The 26,098-nt window shown below is 52.3% G+C and overlaps 1 protein-coding gene across 10 annotated transcripts in view; it reads left to right on the plus strand.

Annotated features, from left to right (window-relative positions):
• Positions 1–26,098, plus strand: part of MAP4 (microtubule associated protein 4) — a 143,660-nt gene that overhangs the window by 105,467 nt on the left and 12,095 nt on the right. For 6 of the 10 annotated variants that reach the window (XM_064645858.1, XM_064645771.1, XM_064645952.1 and 3 more), the window contains 6 exons: positions 16,348–16,448; positions 17,285–17,494; positions 19,065–19,242; positions 22,887–22,946; positions 23,484–23,806; positions 25,659–25,787. In XM_064645858.1, the coding sequence (XP_064501928.1) occupies positions 16,348–16,448; positions 17,285–17,494; positions 19,065–19,242; positions 22,887–22,946; positions 23,484–23,806; positions 25,659–25,787 (1,001 nt within the window). The remainder of the gene's footprint in view (positions 1–16,347; positions 16,449–17,284; positions 17,495–19,064; positions 19,243–22,886; positions 22,947–23,483; positions 23,807–25,658; positions 25,788–26,098) is intronic. The other 4 variants (XM_064646176.1, XM_064646332.1, XM_064646253.1 and 1 more) reach the window with 2 other exon arrangements.

Genomic DNA, 26,098 nt, shown 5'->3' on the forward strand with positions numbered 1-26,098 from the left:
GAAGAGCCTTGTGGATGTGCTGGGAACAGAGGCCCAGGGGTGGATGTCAGACATGTCGAGGCTGGTCTGGGACAGGTCAACACAAAATGAGCAGTGCTGGGGGTAAATTAAGCATGACAGAAAAAAAAAATCTGTCTGCAACCAGGAAAACTGGCAATGAAATTCATATTTTGGGCAACTGGGCCCCGGGGTTGGCTTGGCTGGTGAATTCTGTCAGGCTCAAGAGGCAGCTGTTTCAAAACACAGATGTATGGGATCTTTAAATCAGCTAAAAATATTGTAAGATATGTTCCCATTAAAAAATAAAAGAATATCAAGCTTGCAGTATCCAAGGCCTTTCCAAACACGTCCCATTCCATCCTTTTCAGCTCTGTCCTCTCGCTCGCAGGAGCGACGGGGTTGTGAATTGTGAAATCCTCATTACAGCAGGACTTGTGATCACTGTTGACTCCAAAAGAATATATTAAAATGCAGGGAAAACAAAGGCCTTGTGCTGAAAGAGGTCATTCTGTGCCGTGGTGTTCGGGGCTGGGCTGGGGGGGGGGTTGTGTTTCGAGTTTGTTTGCGGGGAGAATTGCTGACCTGGGTCCCTGCGCGTTCCTGGAGTGGCTCAGGAATTAATCTGATAAAAGCATCGATCACAGCAGAGTTGGACAGAGCAAAAGGAGATGGGGATGTTCCCCCAAATGCGTGACAACCCCCCAGACACTTCTCCCAGAAAAGCCCTTTCCCTGAGGCGGTTAAACCCCCCCCCAGCCGGTGCCCAGGGCCGGGCGTCCGTGTGTCCGGAGTGAATTCCTCGGCTCTCCCACAAAGGGATGGAACCTGCCCGTTTTCTTTTGAACTAGTGGCTGACTGCAGCAAATGAAGGCGACGGCGCAGGGGGTGGGGAGGAAGGAGTTTTGTCATGAATAACAGGGGGCACGTTGTGTCGTCAGCGGCGCCGGCAGCCGGAGCTCGGCAGCTCCATCGCCGCTCCAGCCGCCGGAGGACGCGGAGCCAGCCGGGATGTCCCTGTCCAACAAGCAGCCGCTCTCTGAGTACAGCCAGCTGGGCAAGGGCAAGGGCGGCGAGAGCTTCTCGGAAGCCTTCCACCTCATGGAGTCCCCGAAGGACTTCGGCAAAACCGAATTCGAGTGGCAGAGGACCGAGGGGAAGCTTAACGAGATTGGCTTGAATGTAAACTCGGGGGGACCGATTAAGGACGGGCTCGTTAAGAACGCCGGATTCACGGATGAGGACAAGCTCTGCTTCTTCGAAGGGAAGCTAGACAAAGAGCTAAAAATAGCTCAGAAAGACAAAAGAGAAATTGAGGTGCAAGGCAAAAAATACCAGGCGGCTGCGGGTCACCTTGAGAGCTGGTCTCTGATTTCTGACACGTTTCCTTCTGCGGAAGGGAACTTTGCAAACCCTAAAGCGACAGATTTTCGCGTGGGACAGGCGGGAGCCGAAAAACCCGGTCCCGGGCTGGGGAAAAATGAAGCCATCACCGATCAGGAGAAGGCAGTCGGTAAGGCTGGGGTGGAGACCAAGTGCCAGCCGGAGCCAAACCTGCCCCATCTGTCCGTGTCCGAGAGCGATCCCAGCAAATACGTGAAGGAGCAGGAAATCAGTGTCTGGAATCCCAATTTCCACCCTATCCTGCCTAAGGATTCGGGGTCTAACGAAGCGGCCGTGAAAAAAGATGGAGCCCCCAGCTATTGTGTGATTGGGGTGGTCAATGACAGCTACGGGCAGAGCGGGCTCTCCCCTTCCTCACCGGCAGCCAAGGCAGACCCTCCGAGGACCACGGTGGAGCTCGCCCAAGATGACTCCAAAAGTAGTTACTTCAACAACGGCGCCGAGCTGGAGGAGGAGATGGAGGACAGGCTGGGCTGTGAGGATGAAGGCAGTTTCCTGGACAGGGCTGCCCACCAAAGGAAGGCGATGAGGCGTGCGATGTCAGAGTGCTCTCACTTGTCGGTGCCCCTAACCCTTAACCTGGCTGATAAATACCCTGAGCCGGTGCTTAGAGAAGACGTCGCCACTGGGCTGCTCTCTCCTAATAGCAGCCTGACCCAGAGCTCGAGCCCCACGGCCAGGAAGCCGAGCGCCCCGATGAAGAGGTCAATGACCGTGGCAGAAGAGCAAACATCTGTCTGCGGCTCGGGCGCCGAGCAGAGCCGAGCGGGGCTGCCCAGCCTGGACGGGAGGCAGCACCAGTCCCTGCCCGCCGAGGAGCCGGCGGCCAAGAAGAGAGAGGAGTGGAACGGCGGCAACTCGGGGAAGAAAGACCTGGGCAGCCCGAGCGTCTACCAGAGCAAGCTGGAGCAAATCCCTGAGATCGGCAGCCAGGACAAAGAGAGGGAGGAGGCGGCGGGGAAGAAGGAGAAGAGAAATGCCGCCGATGGAGCCGCTGGGGGCTTCGATTCCCCCAAAGGCAAAGGCGCCGAGGTGGAACCCGGCAAAACGGCTCCTCCGGAAAGAAAAGAAATCCAGGTCAGCAATGTGCAGAGCTCCCCGGCTCCCAAGCAAGGAGATTTACCACGTGATGGTATGTTACTAATTTTTACCTCCCTGGGCAGTGAGCAGGCAGGAGCTGGGAAGCGACCGAGTGACTTTAGAGCCCGGAGGCGCAGGGTGGGCGGCTCGGGACAGCCGGCAGAGCGGCACGGTCCTCACCCGGGAGGTGGAACAAAGGCTGGGTTTCCAGATAGATGAAAATGGAGGGGGAACATGACAAGTTATTGCCTGGCTGCCTGCACGGCATCCCTTGCAGCACCGGCTCTTAGTTGCTTGTTGGGGTCCCAGACCTGACCGGTAGATCCAAAATCCGTGGCATCCACGGGGATCCGCGCCGGTCTCCTTTGGGCACCGTCCTGCCACAGCCCCCAGGAGCAGAGGTACCCTCTGATCACAAGCTGTTTTGTTAGAGCTGGGGCCATGTCAAAGTTCAAACCTTTCAACCCGTGCCAGAAAAAATGTGCAAATTGTGCTTTTCCCCGTAAGCCTTTGGCACCTTTTGGGATTTCTGTGTGAGGGGAGCAGCAGGAGTGATGGGTGCAGTGATTTACAGAGTTAAGCTCGTCCCTGTGCTGAAATTCGAAGTGGAATTTCCCTGTCACTTTCTGGAACCTCTTTCCCAAACCCCCCGTTTCAATGGAGCTTTTCCCATTCCGAGGGTCAATAGCAGCTTGTTGTGTTCGGTGGGGTTGTTGTTTCAATAGTGCTGTGATGTATGAGCTCACTCTTCCCGGATTTAAAATCTCTGAGAATAGTAGTTAATCTTTGTTCTCCCGCCTGGAACAACATCTCTGTCCCTCTTGCCAGCTTCAGCCAGCAATAAACCTGCTTTTTTCCCAGATTTTGGATGCGAGGATGGTGTTTGTCCTTTGTCTGTCGCCTGCATTAACGGGAGCTGTGCACGGGGAGAGGAAAGAGAACGTGTCAGGGGATAAAGACAAAAGATTTGCATGAGGGTTTTTGCATCCAATGGCTCCTTTTGTGGCTGGTTTGCTAAACCCTCAGAGGATTTGCCTCGGAGGGTGGATGTTAAATGGGAAGGATAATGAGCTGTCCTGCTGAGAGGGGAGAGTAAAGCCCCGGTGTGGAGAGGGGGGTGTGGAGAGGGGGGTGTGGAGAGGGGGGTGTGGAGAGGGGTGTGTGGAGAGGGGGGTGTGGAGAGGGGTGTGTGGAGAGGGGTGTGTGGAGAGGGGTGTGTGGAGAGGGGGTGTGTGGAGAGGGGTGTGTGGAGAGGGGTGTGTGGAGAGGGGTGTGTGGAGAGGGGTGTGTGGAGAGGGGTGTTTCAGAGGGGTGTGAGCGCAGGTAGAGCTCCAAGCCGCTGAATTGGGGTTGCTGAGCTGAGCAGGGCAAGGGCAGTCTCTGCTGCCCGTGGATTAGTTCTCCTCTGGTTCCGTGGTGTGTGAGTGACACCCCATGGTCACTCGGGCGGCTCCCGCTGCCCACGCCGGCCTCTGGTCACCGGCCTTCACCTGCCTGGCACTAATCACTCCCTGCGCCTAATTAGGGTTTACTTCCCTCTAATCATTTCCCCAAGGTGCTTCAGTTTGCAGGTCTCGTGGCTGGAGAGCTGTGGAACAAGGTTTGGGCAGTACAAACCTCCCCTCTCTGGAGTGCCAGCGTGTCTCACCTTATCCCACAATCCCAGGAGGGTTTGGGTTGGAAGGGACCTTAAAACTCATCTCGTTCCACCTCCCACTAGACCAGGTTGCTCCAAGCCCTGTCCAGCCTGGCCTTGGAGGCTCCCAGAGATGGGGTGTTCAGGATGGGGACCTTCTCCCCTCTCCATCATCCCAGTGTTCCCTTGTTCCTTGTGGTTGACTGGATGGGCAGAGTTTGAGTGGCCCTGGCAGCCGTGAGACGGAGCCGTGGCACTTGGGTGGCACCTCACGGGGAGTCCCTTGGAGCCTGAGCTGAGCTGTCAGGTCCTCTCAGGCAGGAGGGATCCACCAGGTCTCCTGTGGTGGTCACAGGGAGGTCCTGGCTGGAGCTGGGGTGAGGTTTGGATGAGGCACATGGGCACGTGTTGGCTCGGGCTCCACCAGCCCCGTGTGGTTCGTGTTCACCTGGGCTCAGTTTGGTGTTTAAATGTTGGAGGGTCTTGAGTGTCTTGAGAGCTGAAATGTGACAGGAGTGAAATGATGTCAGCAGCAAATGTGGAAGAGAAAAAACCAGAAATTACTGTGTTTGTGCACACCTTTCATTTCCCAGATTTTTTGGGGTGGTGGGGTTTGGTGACACCTTTCATGCCCCAGGTTTTTTGGGGTGGTGGGGTTTGGTGACACCTTTCGTGCCCCAGGTTTTTTGGGGTGGTGGGGTTTGGTGACACCTTTCGTGCCCCAGGTTTTTTGGGGTGGTGGGGTTTGGTGACATCTTTCGTGCCCCAGGTTTTTTGGGGTGTTGGGGTTTGGTGACACCTTTCATGCCCCAGGTTTTTTGGGGTGTTGGGACTTGGCCAGCACTTGCTCTGCCACTGAGGTTTAACTGCAAGGAGGCAAACCAGCAACGGGGTTCACATTTTGGGCAAGTAGGAACCCCAGCTTGGCTTGGCTGGTGAATTCTGTCCAGCTCAAGAGGCAGCTGCTCCAAAACAGAGGTCTGTGGGATCTTTAATTCAGAAGAACATTGAAAAGCTCATCTGAAGAGGGTGGACATGTTTTCCCCAGCGGGGCTGAGCATCAGTGATGGATGGAAAGGTCACGGAGAGATGGGAGTGCTCGGGGTGCTGTGCCTGGGCTGGGCTTTGCAGATGGCTCATTCCTGTTGCCAAGGGTTTGTTCAGCATTTAGGTTTCAAATTTTTCCTCTCACAATCTTTATTTTAAAAGCTTGTTGCTGTCCCTATGACCACAGGTCTGAGTGTGCTGATATGGTCACAGCTGAGCTGGCAGAGCACTCAGGGGCCCTCCTGGGCATGAATATCATAGAACTGTAACTTCTTTTTTACTCTTTTTAATTTTTCACCCTTAGGAATCTCTGAATTTATCTTCTCCTGGAAGCAAACAAAGCAGTAAACACAAATAAATATTTTCTTTGCTTTCTATGTGTGCAGTTAAGAGAGAATTCTTGGAATGCAGGAGGAACCAGGCAGAAGCTCCTCAGACATTTCTGCAAAGCTTTCAGACTTTCTGTGCTGAGGGTTTTTTCCTGTCCTGTTGATCAGCAGAGAGGTGGTTATAATAAGAATAACTCCTGCAAGCAGGCAGTGCTGCCTGGAAGCTGGAGCTGATGTTAAACCTGTCCTTTGCATTTATTCTGGGCACAGTTACCCCTGGTATCCTCAACAGCTTCTGCTGCCTCAGTGCTGGCTTTCACCTTCCAGGTCTCCATCCAGTCCTGAGGTAACATGTCCAAAGTGGCCAATTTTGGATCGATTTTATCTGATAGAAAGAGATTTTTTCCTGCTTTTTATTAATTCCTCTCTTTTTCTGCCCATTCTGGCTGTTCATTCTGAACTTGGCAATTGGATCCGGAGTAACAAATTTTGTCACTTTTTTTCATCCTAAAAAATTCTTTAAAGAATTGGTTCCAACCTGATTCCAATCATTGGAATGGTATCTCCAGCTAAAGCAGACTTGCCTGGTTCTACCCACCCAGGCTTAGGGAGTTTTTCCCTAAACACCTGCTACTTTTGGTTTTTTTAAGGTGGCCTAGAATTGCACATAAAACATTTCTTTCTTGCAGGTGGTTGGGTGTCAGTGGCATCACAGAATCCTGGGATGCCTTGGGTTGAAGGGGGCCTTGAAGCTCATGCAGTGGTGGCACATTTGGTTTAGTTTCAGCCTAAAAAGGTGTTCCCAGTCAAACCTCTCCCACGACGGGTGTTTTAAGGCAGGAGATCCTGCTGCAGATTAGTCCTGCTCAGAGCTGAGCCCAGGACCTGCCCTGGCCCTCAGTCCCCCAGGAATCACTGCAGGTTCTCCCCAGCACCAAGGACAGCTTTGGTTTGGTTCCTGTGAGCTGTGTGTGAGCTCCTGCACATTTATTTGTACCTCATCCCCCCCTGCCCCAAGCTCTGTCCTTCCCCACCCCCTTCACCCTCTGCCTTTCCTCATCCTCCCAGCATTTCCTGGAAGCATTTTCTGCTCTGAAGCACCAGGAATTCCAGCTCTGCTGGACCCCCCAGGTTGGATCTGTCACCTCTGTCACTCCCCAGCTCAGTGTGTGCACCAGAAATTCCTCTTGGTTTTCCCACCCCCATTTCTTTATAACCCATGAGCGAAGTCCAGTGTAACTCCTGACTCTCCTGCAGGGTCTTTTTTAGGAAAACACTTTGTGCTGAGGGTGAACACAGAATCTGAGGCTCCCAGCATGAGAGAGGCTGTGAGAGCCCCTGGCCCCAGGTTTGCAACAATTAAAGTTAATTATGGGATTAGGAATATCAGCCCAGCTACCTCATAATGAGCTGACATGAGGCAGAAAAGGCAGAAATGATTTCAGGAAAGAGGGGAAGGTGAAGGGGCTGGTGATGGGTCACTGGAAAATCTTACTTGGGGTGTGTGTGTTCAGCCTTAAGTATGAAATAAATGTTGGCATTTCTCAGGGGCTGAGTTTCAGACTGATGCTGAAGGTACTGTAATCTTTAGGTCAGTCAGGGGTCCCTGGTTCCCTGTTCCCTGCCGTGGTTTCTCAGAAATGTCAAACCCTCTGGGTTTCTGAGGGACACGACCTTCAAACCAGTGTTTCACAGCATATCCTCCATCCTTCCTCTCCCCCTTCCTCTGGGCACAGGGATGAGAAGAGCAGGGAGGTGTTCAGCAGCAGAAATAGGTTGGCCAAGGCCGTGCACTGCTCATCCCTGGGAATTCCTGCTGCAGACTTGAGGTGCCAAGTGTGGCAGGGCTTAAAAAGTGGGAATTTCTCTGGATGGGTCCCTCATGGTGTAAAGGTGTATCAGCTGCTGGGCTGCAGGTCCAGGGCCAGGGGTGTGCCAGCTGATGTGAGGGTCAGAAGGACCCTCAGCCCAGCTGCTGTGCCGGGCTGGAATCGGGGGAGACACAGGAACTGGGCCTTGGACTGGTTGGTCCTCAGTGACTTCTTTGTGTTTAAGTGTCCCGAGACAGGACTGGCATTAGTTTGCATCTTGAGCAGTGTGGAAGAGCAGCTTTGTGCCTTCAGATACTGAAAAGCTGGAGAGGGACTTTGGACAAAGGCTTGGAGGGACAGGACAAGGGGGAATGGCTTTAAGCTGAAAGAGGATAAATTTAGGTTGGATATTGGGAAGGAATTCCTGGCTGGGAGGGTGGGGAGGCCCTGGCACAGGTTGCCCAGAGAAGCTGTGGCTGCCCCTGGATCCCTGGAAGTGTCCAAGGCCAGGTTGGATGGTTCTTGGAGCACCCTGGGCTGGTGGAAGGTGTCCCTGCCCATGGCAGGGGGTGGAATGAGATGAGCTTTGAGGTCCCTTCCCACCCAAACCAGTCTGGGTTTCTCTGAATTCTGTGGACATCCACCAGGTGTCCCCTGGCCCAAGCACTGCCCAAACTCCCAGAGGTTTCCTCATGTTCAGACCAGCTTTAGGGACAGCCTGAAGTACAAATTCAGGCTGTTTCTTCCCTGCTCCCACCTGACATCCCCTCTGAAACAGCTTCTGTTCCCGGTGTGGTTTTGCTGCTGGTTTCAGTTTGATGGGGAGGTGTTACTTGAAACAGCTGTTTGGTTTCAGTTCATGCCCTGTGAGATAAACATGGAAAGTACTATGGGTTGTTCTAGAAGAACAAGTTCTGATTAGGATTTCCCTTGCTAGGGAAAAAATAGGATCTTAACAAGGCTGGAGTCTTTACAAGATGCAGGCAAAGAGGACATCTGGTTTATTCCTCAGTTCTGGATGATGAGTTAAAATGTACATGTTGATTGAGCTGCATTTGGTGCCAAATAAAATGCTGAGCTCCTCTGTATTTGGGTCAAGCAGGAGATGTTTTATTTAGCCTTTTCTGGAGGGGAGGAAGCAGCTCAGGGTTGTATTTCTGCTCGAACGGGGATTTGTTGTATTTGTAGATATTTTTGTCTCAGAGCCTTAAACAGACAGGCTTTGTTTGGGGGTGACTGTTGGGGTGAAGCTGCTCCTTTGGGGTGGTGATGGGGGAAGAAGAAGGAGCTGGTGCCTCCCCAGCACGGGCTGGTTTTGTTTCTGGGGTTGTTTACGTTCAAGAGGGAGAGTAAAGATAAAGATGGTCATTGCCTTATTGCTTAATCTATTTCTCTTAATGGATTTTCAGCTGATGACTCTAATCCCGATGAGAATTATGGAGCTGTTTCATTGAATGATGTTTTAGTTCAGCTTAGCCTGCTAAATATCCCTGGTGGGGATCTGGGGGATGAGTGCCTGCCCTGGTGCACGTTGGGAGGCAGCTGCGGGTCCCCTTCGGTGACCGGATCAGCCCCGGGGGCAAGGGAGGTGAAAGCCAGCCCTGGAAATGCAGGTACCTCCCCCAGGGGGACAGGGCAGGGCAGGGGGCTCAGGGCAGACAGACCCCAGTGCCCACAGAAACACTCCAATAAAGGGGAGAAGGGAATCACAGAATATCCTGAGCTGGAAAAGGGGAGAGTCCCACCCCTGGCCCTACACAGATACCCCAGCAATCCCCCCTGTCCCTCAGAGCAGGGTCCAAACCCTCCTGGAGCTCTGGCAGCCTTGGGGCTGTACCCACATGCCCTGGGGAGCCTGGTCAGTGCCCACCACCCTCTGGATAGGGAGAAAGGATGGAGCAGCCCTGGAAGTCTTGGAGCTGCTCAGGATGGAACCACTGCCGTCCTTGAGCCTCTGCTCACCTCGGGGCTAGAGAACACGAGTACTTTTTCTGTTTTCTTGGGCTGTTTCAAGCCCAAAATGTGTTCTACTGCAGTCTTCACCTGCTCCTTTTGACATGGAGGATGGATTTTTGGGAATGCTTATCCCTGACTAAGCTGCTCCTCAGTGTTTGGAGAAATACCTGCCCACATTTCTGCTGAGTGCCATGATTTATAAAACAGTGCAGGAACAGGGTTTAAGTTTAAAAAGATCCTCATGGGTGCATTTTTATAAGTGCTTTTTTCTCATTGTACTGCTCCAGGGAACACAAAGAGTAAAGCTTTTTCAGATTTAGTGCCTGTTTGGGGTTTTTTCACACACAGCAGCAGCTTTCCCAGGAGCTGTTACACAAACTGATGGTGAAGGGCTCAGGGAGGCTGAAGGTTTGTGTTCGCTCCCTCCAGGGCTCCAGCATCACCTCACAGAGCTGGGACCCTGCAGGGTTTGCTTCTGTACTGCATTCATGGGCTGGAGATGGCATAAGGATGCTTTTGTGTGCCTTTCCTTCAGCAAGTGGGGTTCGAGGAATTCAGAAAGGAAGGGAAACAGAATAGAAAAAAATGTATCAGTTTATAAATCCTTTCAGACAGAAAAAGGGGAAATTCAGGTGAGATATTGGGAAGGAATGTTTGGCTGTGAGGGTGGGGAGGCCCTGGCACAGGTTGCCCAGAGAAGCTGTGGCTGCCCCTGGATCCCTGGAAGTGTCCAAGGCCAGGTTGGACAGGGCTTGGAGCAACCTGGGCTAGTGGGAGGTGTCCCTGTCCCTGAGGGGGGGTGGCACTGGATGGGCTTTAAGGTCTCTTCCAACCCAAACCATTCCATGACTGCTTGATTCCATGTGCTTGCATTTGAGCACAATGTGTCAATCCACAGTCTGCCTCAGAAAGGCTCTGTATAATTAGAAATATGATAAATAAAACATCGTGTTGGAGACTCTCACCCAGGGAAGGGCCAAAGAAACTCAGGCTCTGTAGCCTGGGAGGGAGGGAGGGTTGGGGAGGGAGGAGGTTGTGTTGCTGTCCACAGAGTCATCAATGACATGAGAGTTGTGAACAGGAGAAGACAGTTCTGTTTTTCCAGGATAAGAATGTGGGTCATCCAACAGAAATAGCAGCAGCAGATGAAAGCAAACGGCGCTGGGTGACTTGTGAGGGATTCACAGTGAAGCTGCAAAACATCTTCTGCCAGGAATTTGTGAGCTGGGAGATGTTATCTTTCACTTTTTTACCATGAGGTTGATCAGATACTGGGGGAGAAGCCCCAGGATGCACAATTTCCACCCTTGGAGGATGCTCAGAGTATGGCTGAATAAACCCTGAGCAATGTGGTGTAATTTGAGTGTGGGATTGGGCTCAGTGACCTCCAGCCATCCCTTCCAACCTGCCTGGTCCTGTCATTCCAGTGTGGAATGGCTACATGGGCTGAAAAGCTGCTGGACAAGAAGGTTGTTTCCATACTGGAAGTCACAGGATGGGGAGAGAGATCATTTTGGAGGAGTGGGATGGGTTTTTTTCTCCTTATGGCTAGGAAGACTATTTATAGTTATTTGTAATGAGGATTTGGCTGCAAGAACCCAATGGTTGAATCGTGGCCATGGTGGGCTCCCTCCTCTGTGGAGCTGTAACACGGAGTCACTTGGACTGGAAGGGTGTGAACCTCCACTCAGGTCCACAGGGGAGCAGAGCAGGGCCAGGTGTGTCCCTTCCAGGTCTGAGTGTCCCCATGGATGGAGACCTTGCAGTCTCTGTGAGCCCCTTCCAGGTTTTGACCTCCCTCACACTGAGGTAGCTCTTCCTGATCTTTGGGAATGACGTGGGAATGGCTGTAGGGAGCTGCTCTGCTGGGATGGGTTGGGATGATGGGTTGGGCTGGTGACCTCTGAGGTCCCTTCCAGCCCATCAGTGATGCCATGTCACCTCGTGGATGTCCATGCAGGTGGAGAGCTGGATTCATAGAATCCCAGAATGGTTTGGGTGGGAAGGGACCTCAAAGCTCATCTCATTCCACCCCCTGCCATGGGCAGGGACACCTCCCACTGGCCCAGGTTGCTCCAAGCCCTGTCCAACCTGGCCTTGGACACTTCAGGGATGGGGCAGGGCAGGGGTGGAGTCCCCATCCCTGGAGGGATTTCAAAGCCCTGTGGGTGTGACACTTGGGGACATGGTCAGTGGTGGCCTTGGCAGTGCTGGGGAGGGTTGGACTCCATGGTCTGAGAGGACTTTCCCACCTCCACAGTTCTGTGCTTGACTTGCAGGATGTGCTCGAAGCCTCCTTGGATGTTGCTCTTTTGAGCAATGTTGGTGCTGAACAGGAAACTTTGGAGAGACTCACTTCCAGACAGGGAAGCTTTAAGGAAATAATAGAGAGTCTGTTTAATGTTGAGCCTTGGAGGAACCCTTTGGGCTTCCCTGCAGTTGATAAAGTAGCTGTTCTTCTCTCTGGTCTTTTGGGGGAAAATTATATCCTTGAAACCTTCACATCACCCACTTTAATTGCTTCATTTCATGTTGTATTTCTTCTAAAGGTACCTCACCTGCTGGGAGGAGCCACCTAGAGAGTGGCAGCGTTTAGAGAAGTAAGAACTGAAGGATAAAACCTGTTGAGGGTCTCCTCAGACACCGGAGTTCTCGTTACAGGTGGCTGCTGATGCCCCCAAATGGGGCTGAGTTGCCTCTCTGGAGCCTGTCCCTGCTCCACATGCTTTGTGTGCGTCACAGTGTTTATTGGAACTTGGCTCTTGGAGGCAGAATTACAAATTTCCTCATTAGTGGGTTTTTTATGGCTCCCTCTGCTCGAACAAGACAAACGTCAGAGTTCTATTTTCCATCACTTTTCAGATCTGTAGGAAGGCTGTTGTTCCCTTTTGTCAGAAGGAGCTAAATCTTATTTCTCTGAGCGTAGTTTTAGCACAGATCATCCCATTTTTACTATTTATTCTGAAAAAAACACCACTGCTTATTTATTCTGAGTCTTGCTCTCTCTGACTCTGGTTTGATTCGAACCCCACATGGTCTTGTTTGCTGGGTTCTTCATCCAGCAACGGCAAATATCTGCTTTCTGGTGACAAATTTATTTTGAAATTAGGCTTTTTAGCTCGCTGGCTCTATTGGGCCTTTGCCAGGTGAAGTTTTTGGTGCTTTGGCTCCTTTCTGGCTGTGTGATCCTACAGCTCAGGGAGGGTTGGGCAGGGCTGGGGTGGCCAACCTTGGCCGTGACCGTTCCATCGCGGCTGCTCCAGGGGAGGAACCTGGTTTCTGCTGCCTACAACTTCCTGCAGGTCTTGGTTTGCTCAGCTCCGTCCCCAGAGGAACCTGGAAGAGCTGGCTGGAGGCTGGGGATGGTGTGGGTGCAGCCTGGGAAGCACCAGGAGCTGGACTGGGGAGCGTGGCCAAGGCGGGGGTTCAACCAGCAAGAGGGTCCAGCTCTGGGGTGGGATCTTCCCAGGGAGTGTTACTGAATTTGAGCAGAGTTTTAGAAGAGAAGGCTCTGGTGTGACAGCAAAGCTTGTACCCACCAGTGCCAAACTCCTCCTGCAGAACCTTTGCCAAGGAAAACACGGAAAGCAGCAATTATCTTGGATGGGCAGGACAGGTGTCTTGGGGCATTTTCTCAGAACCGGCCTGTTTGTTCTCTCTGGTGCATTTCCATATGGAATTCTGGCCTGGTTTGGGTTGGAAGGGACCTTAAAACCCATCCAGTTCCACCTCCTGCTAGAGGCAGGGACACCTTCCACTCTCCCAGGTTGCTCCAAGCCCCGTCCAACCTTGGGCACTTGCAGGGATCCAGGGGCAGCCACAGCTTCTCTGGGCAACCTGGGCCAGGGCCCCACCAATGATCGAATCATTTCCTCCAGTGTTGCTCTTAGAAATTGCGAAGCAGAGGTGCCTCGTGGAACTGAGAGCTGAGACACCCCAAAAAGTTGTATTTTCACCATTAAAATCATGTTTAGAGAGCAGGGAATGGTGAGGAATTGGGATGGGGATGGATGTGCCAACGGCGCGGTGCCGCTTGCAGTGAGTAACAGCAGGGGAAAGTGCCTGGTGGCAGGGTTATGCCTTGGAGTCAGCCTGGAAGATCCAGATGGGAATGTCCTTCCCTGTCCTTCAAGCCCCTTTCCCTCAGGAGTAATTCAATTCCAGGTGCTGACTCAGCTCAGCTGAATTTTCCCCCTCACCGAACACCAGGAGGAGCAGGAGGAGCCCGGGCCCTGCTGCAGCTCCCAACAAAATGCCTTTGAAATATCTCTCAGGGGTTTGTTGCCAAGCTTGGGGGAACAAGCAAACTGAAAAGTCTCTTAAATTATTCTTTCAGACTAATGAACAAATTTGATTAAGGTTTGGCAGCCCTTCCCAATATTCCCTGTAACTAGGAAATGGTCCCAGTTCTCTGCTCGGCGAACACCCTCGTAATTAAACCATGAATGAAAGCAAATGTCCTGATGAGCACATTGGGCTGGGACTTAAATTGAGGTAAATGACTGTCAAACCCCAGAACTACCCTTCTGTAATCCCTGGGGAATTGTACAGGGTTGTGTACCCTGGAATGTCAGAGGCTGTGAGAGAAGGAGCCTGGATTATGGCCCCTGAAGGAGGGAAGTTCCCTACCCTGCTCCCCTGGATTTATTATCATCATCATCATCATCTAGGTTCATAAAGTCCCAGAATGGCTTGGGTTTGGGAAGGGACCTTAAAGACCATCTCATTCCACCCCCTGCCAGCCCAGGTTGCTCCAAGCCCCATCCAGCCTGGCCTTGGACATACCAGGGATTCAGGGGCAGCCACAGCTGCTCTGGGCAACCTGTGCCAGGGCCTCCCCACCCTCCCAGCCAACAATTCCTTCCCACTATCCCACCTCTCCCTGCCCTCTGGCAGTGGGAAACCATTCCCCCTTGTCCTGCCCTGTTTCTAATTCACTTTCTATTAACATGAAATCCCGTGAAATTCAGATTGGCTCAGAAAGTGTGGAAGCTGCTGGAGTTTAAATCCTGAACCTTTGGAAGCTGAGGGTTTTGAGGAGCTTTCCCTGAGCCAGTGAATTCGTGGTGTGGATGCTGTGCTTTACCATCAGCAGGAGGTTTAGTGTTGCTGCTGAATTAGCTGAAATAATTAATGACAGGCAGTACCTGAAAGGTAAATTCCAGCAGAGGGAAAGGCACCTTGATGTCTGGGATATTTGAGACTGTCAGGATTCCAGAGGAGCAGTTTCTGGGAGCAGGGAGAGGGGAATGGACGGGAGGTTGTTGTTGAGAACCACTGACAACAACTGCTCCTTCTGGCCCTGCTGTGGGTGGAGCTGGCAGGTGAAATGGGGGAGAACATGAGGGGTTATTGAAATGCAGGGGAGAAACCAAACAGAGAGGAGCCAGTACAGGTTAGCTACAAAAACAAGGGGTTTTCCAGGTGAACATGGATAATTCTTCAGAATTTGAATATATATAAATATATATATATATAGTTTGTATGTCTATAAATATATAAATACATATTGAATCAAACACATGTCCAGGCCATACATTTTGCTCCTTTTTTTTTAACTTCCCAGGCCTTTTTTGTGTGTCCAGGATGCTCAACCCAGCACTGCAAAACTTAGAAGATAAATGGATAGGAAGAGGCTGATGCAATGCAAGGGAAAAAAGGCTCCTGAACTTCTCCTGGAGTCAGGGAAATAAATAATAACAACAGCCAGCCCATCCTGCTGGGGTGGGTGGAAGGGACAGCTTGATTTTATTTGCTGGTTGGTACCAGAATTGAGATGCTCCTGTCAAGGCTGACAAGGAAGAAAATGTGAAATATAAATAGTAATTTTGGAAAGATGTGGAAAACAACTTGTTTACTGTTGGAGTTGTCACTGTGTGCTCTGGTGGGCCCTCAGTGTGTCACAGTCTGTTGGGTGGTTATAAAAAGCCCCATCCAGCACAGATAACACTTGGATTTAATCCCCAGATGATGAGGGGGTTAATGTAGGAATTTGGGATGGGTTGTTTGTGCCTTCCTAAAATCCCAATGCCCCAGGAATTGCAGGGGAAGGAGCCCAGAGCAGTGCAGCTGCACAGCAACCCCGCTGGGAACTGGGGGTTAAAGCCATTTATAGGGAGTCTGGGACAGGGGGTTCCACACTAACCAGGGTCAGTGGGATCCACGTGTGTTGGACTGGGAGCTCCGTGTTCCTGCTTCCCTGGAAGTCCTGGAATACACTTCCAGGGATCCAGGGGCAGCCACAGCTTCTCTGGGCAACCTGTGCCAGGGCCTCCCCACCCTCCCAGCCAGGAATTCCTTCCCAATCTCCCATCTGTCCCTGCCCTCTGGCACTGGGAAGCCCTTCCCTGTGTCCTGTCCCTCCATCCCTTGTCCCCAGTCCCTCTCCAGCTCTCCTGGAGCCCCTTTAGGCCCTGCCAGGGGCTCTCAGCTCTCCCTGGAGCCTTCTCTTCTCCAGGGGAACCCCCCCAGCTCTCCCAGCCTGGCTCCAGAGCAGAGGGGCTCCAGCCCTGGCAGCAGCTCCGGGGCCTCCTGCTGTTGTTCCCCAGAGCTGGACTCCCTTTCCCATTTCCCTGTGTGACCTTTCCTGTTGTCAGTCCAGCTCCCTTCCCAGGAATCCTCCCTGCTCATGGAGGGCAGGAGAAAGTTCCAGAAGAAGCAGCCCTAACAACAGGGGTAGTTGGAAACAGAACCCCCCTTTGGGATAAGTCATAGTGTAAAACCTGGAAGAGGTCAGAACTTCACCAGTAACATTCCAAGAATTAATTTTAATAGTTTGAAAGGTGGGGAGATTTGCTGTTTGAATTAAACCACAGGTTTCCTTCATCTGCTGTCCGGCTTTTCCCACTGGAATAACAGGAGGAATTGGATGCTAATGGCATGTGGATGAACCTGTCCCATTACAGGGAAGACCTTTCTTCCTACAGGAATTCTGGGCTTGGGGAAATTTCCCTGAAATACCAACCTGTAGCTGTCACACTTCTCTCTCCTCCTGCTGCTGTGTCAAATGATAGTAAACTAAAAAAAAATAGATATATGTTATTAAAAAAAGCTCAAACTTACAAAGTGTCCCTTCCTTCCCCTGCAGTGAAACCAGAGGAGCCCAAACCAGCGGAAGCTGTGACAGGGAACGACATCACAGCTCCTCCCAACAAGGAGCTTCCTCCCAGCCCGGAGAAGAAGACCAAGGTAGGACCATTCCACGCTCAGTGTCTCCACTCCATGGGTTTCGTTTGCCAGCTTTTCTGCTTCCTCAGCTGTGCCAACCCAGGTTCTGTTTTCTGAGCTCTGCTTGGGAACCCTTTTCCCAGACCAAACCCAGCCAGTGCCAGAGTCACAAACAGCTCAGCCACGTGACTGAAAGTGCCTTTGATAACTGTGTGGAAGGGTTTATTCCCTTGCACTCTGGGGCTGGGGTAGGAGCAGCAAACACGGAGGATGAACTCCTGCTGCACAGACACTCCCGGGTTGTTTACACCACCTTTATTTGCATTGCAGTGGGCACTGCTGGGGTCTGGGGCTCTCTTGTTGCAGAGAGCTCTGCTCCCAGGAGCTTCAGAATGCCCCCCCGAATTCCCAGGGGGGTGGGGGGCCGGGAGCTCTCTGTCCCCTCTGGGGCAGGGGCCGTGTGGCCGCGGGAGTTGATGGGATGAGGATTTAGGGCCCGCGATCCGCGTGTGCCCGTAATTGGAAAGCCGTGCCCTGCGTCCTGCACGTAGGACTGGAGGCCAGGAACACCCAATTACTAATCCCAGCTTTACCAGCCATTCCTTCTGTTGCTTCTGATGCTGCTGGAATAAATCCTGCTGGTTTGGGCTTGGCTGGCAGGACCCCCCTGCCCCCAGGCCCCGCTCGGCTCTTTGCTGCGCTCAGAAAACAGAAAGCTGATTATGGTTAGCATTTGTTTCCTTTCAAACACCACCTTTATGTTCTCGCAGCTCGATGTTTTGGTTCACAATGCGCTGTTTTTTTGTTGTATTCCTTTGGTTTTTATCCCGGATTTTGCTTTCTGGCCCCACCCAAAGCCCTCTGCATCCACCTCCTCTCCAAAGCCGGCAGCAGCGAAGGCCAAGCCCTCGGCCACCACCAGCCCCAAGCGCCCGGGCTCGGCCACCTCAGGCCCAAACAAAAAAGCCACGAGCCCGACTGCAGGTCCTGCAGCCAGCACTGCCAAACGCCCCGGCACCAGCACCGCCCGTCCCTCCTCCTTAGCTGCAAAAGAGACTAAACCAAAGGTAAGAACCGACCTGCTGTGCTGGGGGAGCTCCCAGGGCTCGTGGACGTGGGAAATGACCAGCTCTCCCCAGCAGGCAGGGCAGAATTCCCCTGCCAGTCAGGGGAGGATAAGGTCAGGATGGTCATTCAGTGTGTGAGGAGCTGCAGGGTTCTTGGGAGCAGCTTCCATTAATCCATGGATGGCATCAGGTCCCAGGCACTGAACTGTGACATCACAGAGGCCAATTAAACTTGACTGGTGAACTGCCATGAAACACAGAATCCCAGGATGGTTTGGGTGGGAAGGGACCTTAAAGATCATCCATTCCACTCCCTGCCATGGGCAGGGACACCTTCCACCAGCCCAGGTTTCTCCAAGCCCCGTCCAGCCTGGCCTTGGACACTTCCAGGGATGGGTCATCCACAGCTTCTCTGGGCAACCTGTGCCAGGGCCTCCCCACCCTCACAGGGAAGACTTTCTTCCCAATAAAACTTAAATCCAGACAAGACCATGAGAAAACTGATTGGAGACCTTTGATATTCATATCAAGGGGAAACAAATCCATTTGAGCACTCCAGTGTTTCCCACTGGGTGTCTCCTTGTGATGCCTGGTCACTGGAAGAGCTGCCCAAAGAGAACTGATAACACTTCTGTGCTGAGGAAATGCTGGGGATCGGTGATTCCCCAAGAACAGAAGATTCATGGACAGTTCATCTTAGTGTTCATCTTCCAGCTGAAATAGGAAATCCATGTGTTAGGAATGGGAGGTGTCCCTTGAATCTTCCCTGTGTTAACTTGTGATCTTATAGAGAAGAATTCAGGTTTAAAAGGGAATGTTAAAATCAATTTCAGAAGCTTCACTGATGGCTAAATGCCACCATTTCTGCCATATTAAGCTTAAATAGCTGCATTTGAGTGTCTTTTAGAACTAACTAAAGTTAGCAGGGAGGGTATGAAAGCCCAGGTGTAAATCTGTGCTTTTCTCTCAGCCAGCATCTTTGGCTTGGCTCAAGTTTTCCCATCATTCTGAATCCCTTTTTGATAAAATCAGACTCTCATCTGACTTGTTTGCTCACATTAACTCAGTATTTTCATACTTCAGACACAAGGCAGTTGCCAAACAAGTGACTTACCAGGGAGAGGGAGGAAAACAGGGACAGTTTTCCAAGTGAGGGATGAGCCACAGACACCCAATTCTCATGTCCCCAGTGTTTCAATAAACTCCAGCTTAGCTCAGGAAGCATTCCTGCTCATGGAGGGCAGGGATCTCTCCCAGGAGTGTTGATAGTGGACTGATATGTTCCATTTTGTCCAGAAATCCAAACCTCCTTCGCAGCCGTCAGTGCTGGACCAGCCCCGGGTGGAATCTGCTCCTCCACGGGGTCTGTGCTCCGTGTTCTCCACTCAACACACTCACTCCTGCTCATCTTAATTATATTTTAATTTGCATTATAACCTCTCAGCTGTGCCAAGCTTAAGTGCTTCAGACTGTAAAGGATTTGAGTTTATTTCAGCCCTTTCTGTGGCGCTGTCCCTCCCCTGGCAGTGCTGGTGCAGCACCGGCTCTGACGGCTCCTCCCCGCTTGCAGGTTGCGGATGCGAAGCCCACGGAGAAGAAGAGCTCCCTCTCCAAGCCTCCATCCTCCACCACTCCCAAGACTCCTCTCAAGAGCTCCCCAGCTGCTCCCAAGACCACGGCGGCGTCTCCGGTCACGGCAGCTCCCGCTGCCAAAACCACCTCGGCCGCGACTCCCAAGAGGCCGTCGTGTGAGTGTCCCCTGTCCTAACTCCTGCCTGAGATGTCCCCTCCCAAGGGCTGCAAGCCTGAGGGGCACCATCTGCTCCCCACAACCCCCTGACAGGAGGGGGGAGCCGGGGGAGTCGGGCTCTGCTCCCAGGGAACAAGGGACAGGACGGGAGGAAATGGCCTCACGTTGTGCCAGGGGAGGGTCAGGTTGGATATTGGAAAATTTCTTTATGGGAAAGGGCTGCCCAGCTCTCCTGGAACCCCTTTAGGCCTCAGCTCTCCCTGGAGCCTTCTCTTCTCCAGGGGAACCCCCCCCAGCTCTCCCAGCCTGGCTCCAGAGCAGAGGGGCTCCAGCCCTGGCAGCATTTCCAGGGCCTCCTCTGGACTCTGGCTGTAGCTCAGACTTTTTCCTCTCCAGGGCTGCCTGTTCCAAACCCAAATCCAAATGGCCCTCAAGGCCAGCTTGGATGAGCCCTGTGTGATCCAGGGTTAATGCAGTTAGTGAACACACTTGATTTAAGGGATGCTGTTCCCTCTGCATTTTGCCACAGAATAAACACTAAAAGCAAATAAAACTTGGGAAAGGAAATCTCCAGGAGAGGGCTCGAAACACCCAAACTGGTGCCTCTGAAAACCAAAAAGGGTTCAGCAGAAGTTGAGGGCTTTTTACCCGTGCAGGAAGAATTTGGAGCTGAGATCACATCAGCTCCATCCAAAGGCTGTGTCCCACTCCTGCTGCTGCTGCAGAGGGACCTTCCCACGGGTTCAGCGTGAAACACGAGCAGCGTTCCAGGCTCTTGGAAACACGTCCTCACTCGTTTTAATGGAGCTCAGGAGATTCAACGTCAGATAAAATTTGAGTTAAATGATCTCAAGTCTTTTTAAGTTACTGGACCCCAGTGGCAAAATTTGCCAATAAACGTGTAAACTGATCCGTGTTGGTTGGTTTGGGCTGTGAATCCCAGAGCTTGGATTCGTAACCCAACGTTCCCAAAGAAACAGTAATGTTTGAACTGTTGGAGGTTTATTAGGCTTGCTGGCCATCCCAGGCTTCATGCTCTGGGGGAAAATATAATTAATCAAGCGTAGAGGAAGTGTTGAACCTTCCAAGAGCCATGTATCCCATCTGATCCCGTGGCCATCCTTGTAAAATTCATTTTGTGTGGTCTCTGAGGCAAAACCCGGGGCCCGGGACCGAGGAATCCGTTCTAATGAGTTCAGTTCATTCCTCCTTCCAAAACTGAGCCCCAGACAAAGGGGCGTTCGCTGGTGCCATCTGAAAGGAGACGGAGCCAGCGATGCAGAGCTGCAGGAGGGTTGTTCCAAGAGGCAGGATGTGCAGAGGAAGAGGCTCCGGCACCGGCGAGGGCGGTGGGACGGTGCCAAAGCACAGGGAGAACTGGGTGGGCGAGGGAGAGATGAGGTCAGCTGGAGGAGCTCCAGGGGGAGGCAGAGCTGCCTTGTGTGGGGCTGGGGACGCACAGGGGAGTCAGGAGTGGTGGAAGAAGAAGGGGGTCCTGTGTTGGGTGAGGTGACAGAGGGGTGTGAGAGGCTGGAGGGAACCACAGCGGGTCAGACACCACGGCTGGGTTGGGGTGGAGCAGCTGCAGGAAGAGATGGGGATGTGGGAGACCTGGAGCTCTTCTGATCCCAGTTCTGATCAACTCCTTTAGAGGAGGGGGGAGCCCAGGGGGTCGGGTTCTGCTCCCGGGGAACAAGGGACAGCACAAGACAAACGGCCTCAAGCTGTGCCAGGGGAGGGTCAGGTTGGATACTGGGGAAATTCCTCCTGGGAAGGGCTGTCCATCAGTGGCAGGGGTGGAGGCCCCATCCCTGGAGGGATTTCAAGGCCCTGTGGATGTGACACAGGGGGACAGGGTCAGTGATGGCTTTGGCAGTGCTGGGGAATGGTTGGACTCCATGATCTCAAAGATCCTTTCCAAGCTCAGTGATTCCATGAATTTAGCTTCTCATGGCACAGCACTGAGACAGGGAGTAAGTTTGTGGCTAAAAGTGCTGTTTCTGGCTGGAGATGCTCTTTCAGCAGGACATCTGCTCTTGCTTCTCCTGAGTCAGAAGGCAGACACTGCCTTGTGATGCTCTCAGGTTTAGTCGTTGTTCAGGGCTGTGTGTGAGGATGGGTTTGACATTCTGTGGTTTCACTTTTTCGGGTATGAAATGTCAGTTCCCTTCCTCCACTGAAGGGGAGCCACGTGGGGCTGGAGATTTTGATTTTTAATTTTTAGCTTTGTTTTTTGTTTGTGTTCCCCTCCCTGTGGAAATGACTTTTATGTTTGTATAAGACCACGCTCTGTCCTTCCCATCAGGCAAGGATCAGAGTCTTTGCCTGTCATTATAGACCATGAGCTTTATTGCTCTCCAGGTTTTCACCATCTCATATCACACAGACAGGAGGGTTCCAGCACTTGTAACCCCACTGACATGAGCAGAAATAACATCTCTCTCTGTATTAAACATATTACTCCTCTGCCTTTTATATAAAGCTGAGTCTGTTCTGTCCATGCAGTTTCCCCAACTGAAGCTGTGGTCTTGAGGAATGAAATTAGGTTGGTTTGACAGGCCCTTTTTGGAAGTGTTTGGTATTAATTATATATCTCTCCTTTAGGCCTTATTAAATTATCCAAATGGGTTTCACTTCATTAGCTGGAATCTTATCTGGGAGGTTTAATTGAGTGCTTTTAGCAAAGTCAGGGTGGAATGATCCGGACTAACTTGGCCTGTAGTTATCTGCCTCTTCCCCTTGGTCTTTTCCATGTTGATATTCCATAAATACCCTGCCAGCTGCTGGAGTTTATCTAAAAATATGAGACTTAATGGAAATTAAATACTAAAAAATGAGGGCTTTCATCATTTCTAACTATGATTTTTTTCCATTTATTGTTTCTTTTCAATGTTGCCTTCCTTTGGCTATTGGAACAAACCCGATTTTACCCAAACTTGCTCATCACTGATAGTGAAAAACCTACAATTTCATAATCAAAGAGCTCCTTAAAATAAAGTTCTGTTTCCATTTTTCAGTCCATGATTTTTGCCTCGATCAGTTTTGTGGTTGGTTTTCTTCTGCTTGGGGAAATAGGGACGAGTTCCTGGTTTAGGCTGTGCTCTGTAATCAGGTCATGATCGTTGGGCTTTGCCCTAAGGCCTGGCTCAGTTTAGGGATTGATTTTTGGGTTTATACAATTAAAATAGGGACCAAAATACGTGCAATAACTTCTGTGCAAGAAAATTGGCACAGGGTAGGTCTGGTCTGGCAATGAGAGCAAGGTTAGAGAAGGACAAATGTGGGGTTGCTTTTGCTGTTGAGTAAAGAAAGGAAATGTGTTCTGGCAGGTTTTTTTGTTTGTTTTGGGGTTTTTTTTTAAGAAATAAAGGTGGGGCAGGACTAAGATAACCTCAGTGAGTGCTGTCAGATTGAGAAAGTTATTTTAAGAAAAAACAAAATGCAACCCATCCCCCAGGTGTGTTCCATCATGGAATGATGGTCCTTTTACATGATCCTTTGGCTGGAATATCCAAGTGGGTTCTGCTGTCAGGAGGAGGAAGCCAGGCAGGGGTTCAAACAGGGCAGTTAATTTTTGGGATGATTCCAGACTTCATCTGGATCCTGCCCTGAAATCCTGACCACTGTGTTCTGTGTTGGCAGCAATCAAAACCGACGGGAAGCCGGCGGAGGCCAAGAAGACCTTGGCAAAGTCTCCATCAGGTAATGCTCAGTTTCCCTCTAATCCTGGAGTTATGGGATCATCAGGCTTGGAAGAACCCTCAAAGACCACTGATCATTTCCCCAGCACTGCCAAGGCCACCCATGTCCCCAGGTGCCACATCCACAGGGCTTTGAAATCCCTCCAGGGATGGGACTCCCCCCCTGCCCTGGGCAGCTGTGCCAGGGCTGGGCAGCCCTTCCCAGGAGGATTTTTCTCAGTATCCAACCTAAACCTGCCCTGGCACAACTTGTAGCCATTTCCTCAGTCTAAATCAAACCCCCTTGTTTGGGGCTGGGGCGATTAAGGAGGTCTCTGTAAATCTCTGGGAAGTGTCCAAGGCCGGGTTGGACGGGGCTTGGAGCAGCCTGGGATGCTGGAAGGTGTCCCTGCCCATGGCAGGGGGTGGGACTGGGTGGGCTTTGAGGTCCCTCCCAACCCCAGCCCTCCTGGGATGCTGTGACTCCGAGGGAGCCGGTACAAGCAGCCTCTGACCCGTGTGTTCCCCCTTCCCTCCGGCATTCCCGTGCCGCCCGCAGCGGACTCGAGCCGCCCCAAGAGCGCGGCCGGCAACGCCACCAAGAGCAGCGCCACCACTCCCTCCACCGCGGCCTCCAGCGCTCCCAGCGTGCCCGGGGCGCCCACCAGTCGCCCCAAACCCAAGGCTGCCGCATCCAAACCCGCCTCGACCTCCGCCGCCTCCGCGGATGCTAAAAAACCCCCCGCCAAGGCCCCCGGCAAGGCCGGCTCCGCGGCCAAGCCGCCCCGGCCCAGCAGCAGCGCCTCCGCCCCCGACCTGAAGAACGTGCGCTCCAAGGTGGGCTCCACGGACAACATCAAGCACCAGCCCGGCGGGGGGAAGGTGAGTGCCGGGCCCGCCGCGGCCCCGCGCGGCGCCGGGCGCTCCTCGCTGACCGCGGTGCCTGTGCCCTCACTGCTCTCCCCGCTCGCGCTCTGCAGGGCTCCTCTCTGGGGTCTGGGTGCCATTAACCAGGTGGTGGGAGTGTGCAGAAGGAATCCACCCCAGGGCCACCCGGGGTTTGCTGGGGCACCTGTGGGAACCCAGGACTCCGATCCTGTTTTCCTGCCGCACGTCCTGACACGGGAACTCGGTGCTGAACGCCCCCAGTCTTAGAGTCTGTGTTCCAAACCTTGGCCTGGGGACAGAGGGATCCAGTCTGCTGAATGGTACAGAAGGGGGGAACAGTGCACTGGGATGAAGGAAACCTGGATTCAGGAGCAAGTTCCACAGCACCTTTCCCGTGTTTAACAGGCCCAAAGCCAACATGAAACGGGTCTGTTTGGCTCACCCGTGGTGGCCACAAGAAGAGGGTAGTGCTGAAAAGGCATGTACAGAGCTGGAACACAGGGCTCTCGATGCCTCTTAGTGCTCTAAATTACATGGTGAAACCAAGAATACCTGCCATGGAAATGAGGAAGGTTTGGGGACAGACCTGCAGCCTCTTCTGAGGTTTAAATAATGTGGCTGCAGAACCATCAAACCTTGATGAGCTGTTGTATAACCCCCATCTTGGCCTGACCAAACATGTTGACAGCACTCAGAGGGCTTTAATTCCCACCCAGAGGGATTTACCCCCTTTGCTGCAGCCTGTGGGGCTGAATAACTCTGCACAGAACTTCCATGGGCTGCCGGGGGAGCACGTTCCGTGCTGGGACCTCAGTCTGCTCCCAGGCACAGGAAAGTCAAGGGCACTCCTGGGCTGGCTGTGTGTCCCAGACAGCATCGATACCACATGGATTTACCCTCAGTCAGCACTGTCTTCGTGGTGATCTCACAGCACAGCCCTGCCTGGTTCAGCTTGAGGGACTCGATTTTCACATTCCATTGCACTGGCCTTGATTTTCTAAATATTTTCGTAGAATTATTAAATTCAAACAATTTTATTTTTAAGCAAATTGTCCTTTTCATAGTCTGATTTACACTGAGGTGTTTTTGGAGTCTGAGAACGCTGTCATTGCTGAGGGGTTTTTTTGTTTACTGGTCTGTAAGTTAGTGAAATACAAAATTCATGCTGAGCCCCCCCCCCTGAAATGCAGGTTCTGCTGCACCTCCCTGGATCCAGATTAGTAAAAGAATGGATATTTCCAGGTGGTTGCTGAATTTTTATGAAACCTCTAATTTTTCCTTCCATTTTTGCTCAGCTGGACTCGCTTGGTCCACCTGCATTTTTTAGATAAAAACTAAATCAGCTGCTGGGCTCCAGGACTGAGTCAGGTCTGTGTGGGTGGAATCCCAACTGGAAGCACAGCATGTATGTGTCCAGCAGAGCTCCAGGAGCTCCAAGGCAGAGGCAATCCAGGGATGTCTTTGCCTCCAGGATCTTCATCATGTCCTCCCTGGGAAGGAGCTGCTCCTGCCCCGCTGCCGTTGGGCTCCTAAAAGATCTGGGTTGATTTTTTGGCAGGACGTGAGTGCCGGGGTCACTTGGAACCTGCCAACGTGATCCCCAGGAAGGGGCACCAGGAGCTTTTTGAGACATGGAGAACAGGGTGCCTGTGCCACCCCATGCCTGGGTGGTGTTGCTCCCCTCCCATCCCGGGTGTGGGATTGTCCTTTGCCTGGGAACTGGAGCGTGCAGGAGGCTCTCCTGGGTCACCCGCTCCGGGAGGTCTCCCCGGGCAGCTCCCGTTCCCACCCCCCTGCCCACACTTCTGCTTTTGCTGGTTGAAATCACCCGTTTGTCTCCATCCAGGGGAAGGTAGAGAAAAGGCCCGACCCAGCCGCCGCCGCGCCCAGGCCCGAGCCCAGCGCGGGCACTAAAGTGGCTCCTCCCAAAACAGCCGTATCAAAAGAGGGGGTCCCCAAACAGCCCAATGGGAAAGTGAGTTCCTTTCACACTTTTCTCTTGGGGGAGATGAAGGAAAAAGCGTTTCCATTTTGAGTCCCCTTCCCTTCTCTTCGGCTCTTCTCTCTGTCCTGTCGGTGTCACTGTTCCTTGCACGGACACTCTTCCCGGTCTTTGTCCTGCACCCCCAGATGTTCCCAGGGAAGCACCTTCAGGGCTCTCTCTGGAGGGACCTTCTCCACTCCTGCTGGGAATGTTTGCAGAGCAGAGCTCTCCAGTTTCACTTTGAGGTTGATACAGGCTTAACTTTGAGCCACTTCAAACCAGTTCTTCCTACGCAGAACCAG

The sequence above is a fragment of the Pseudopipra pipra genome, chromosome 1, assembly GCF_036250125.1.
Source record: "Pseudopipra pipra isolate bDixPip1 chromosome 1, bDixPip1.hap1, whole genome shotgun sequence".
Classification (NCBI taxonomy): Eukaryota; Metazoa; Chordata; class Aves; order Passeriformes; family Pipridae; genus Pseudopipra; species Pseudopipra pipra.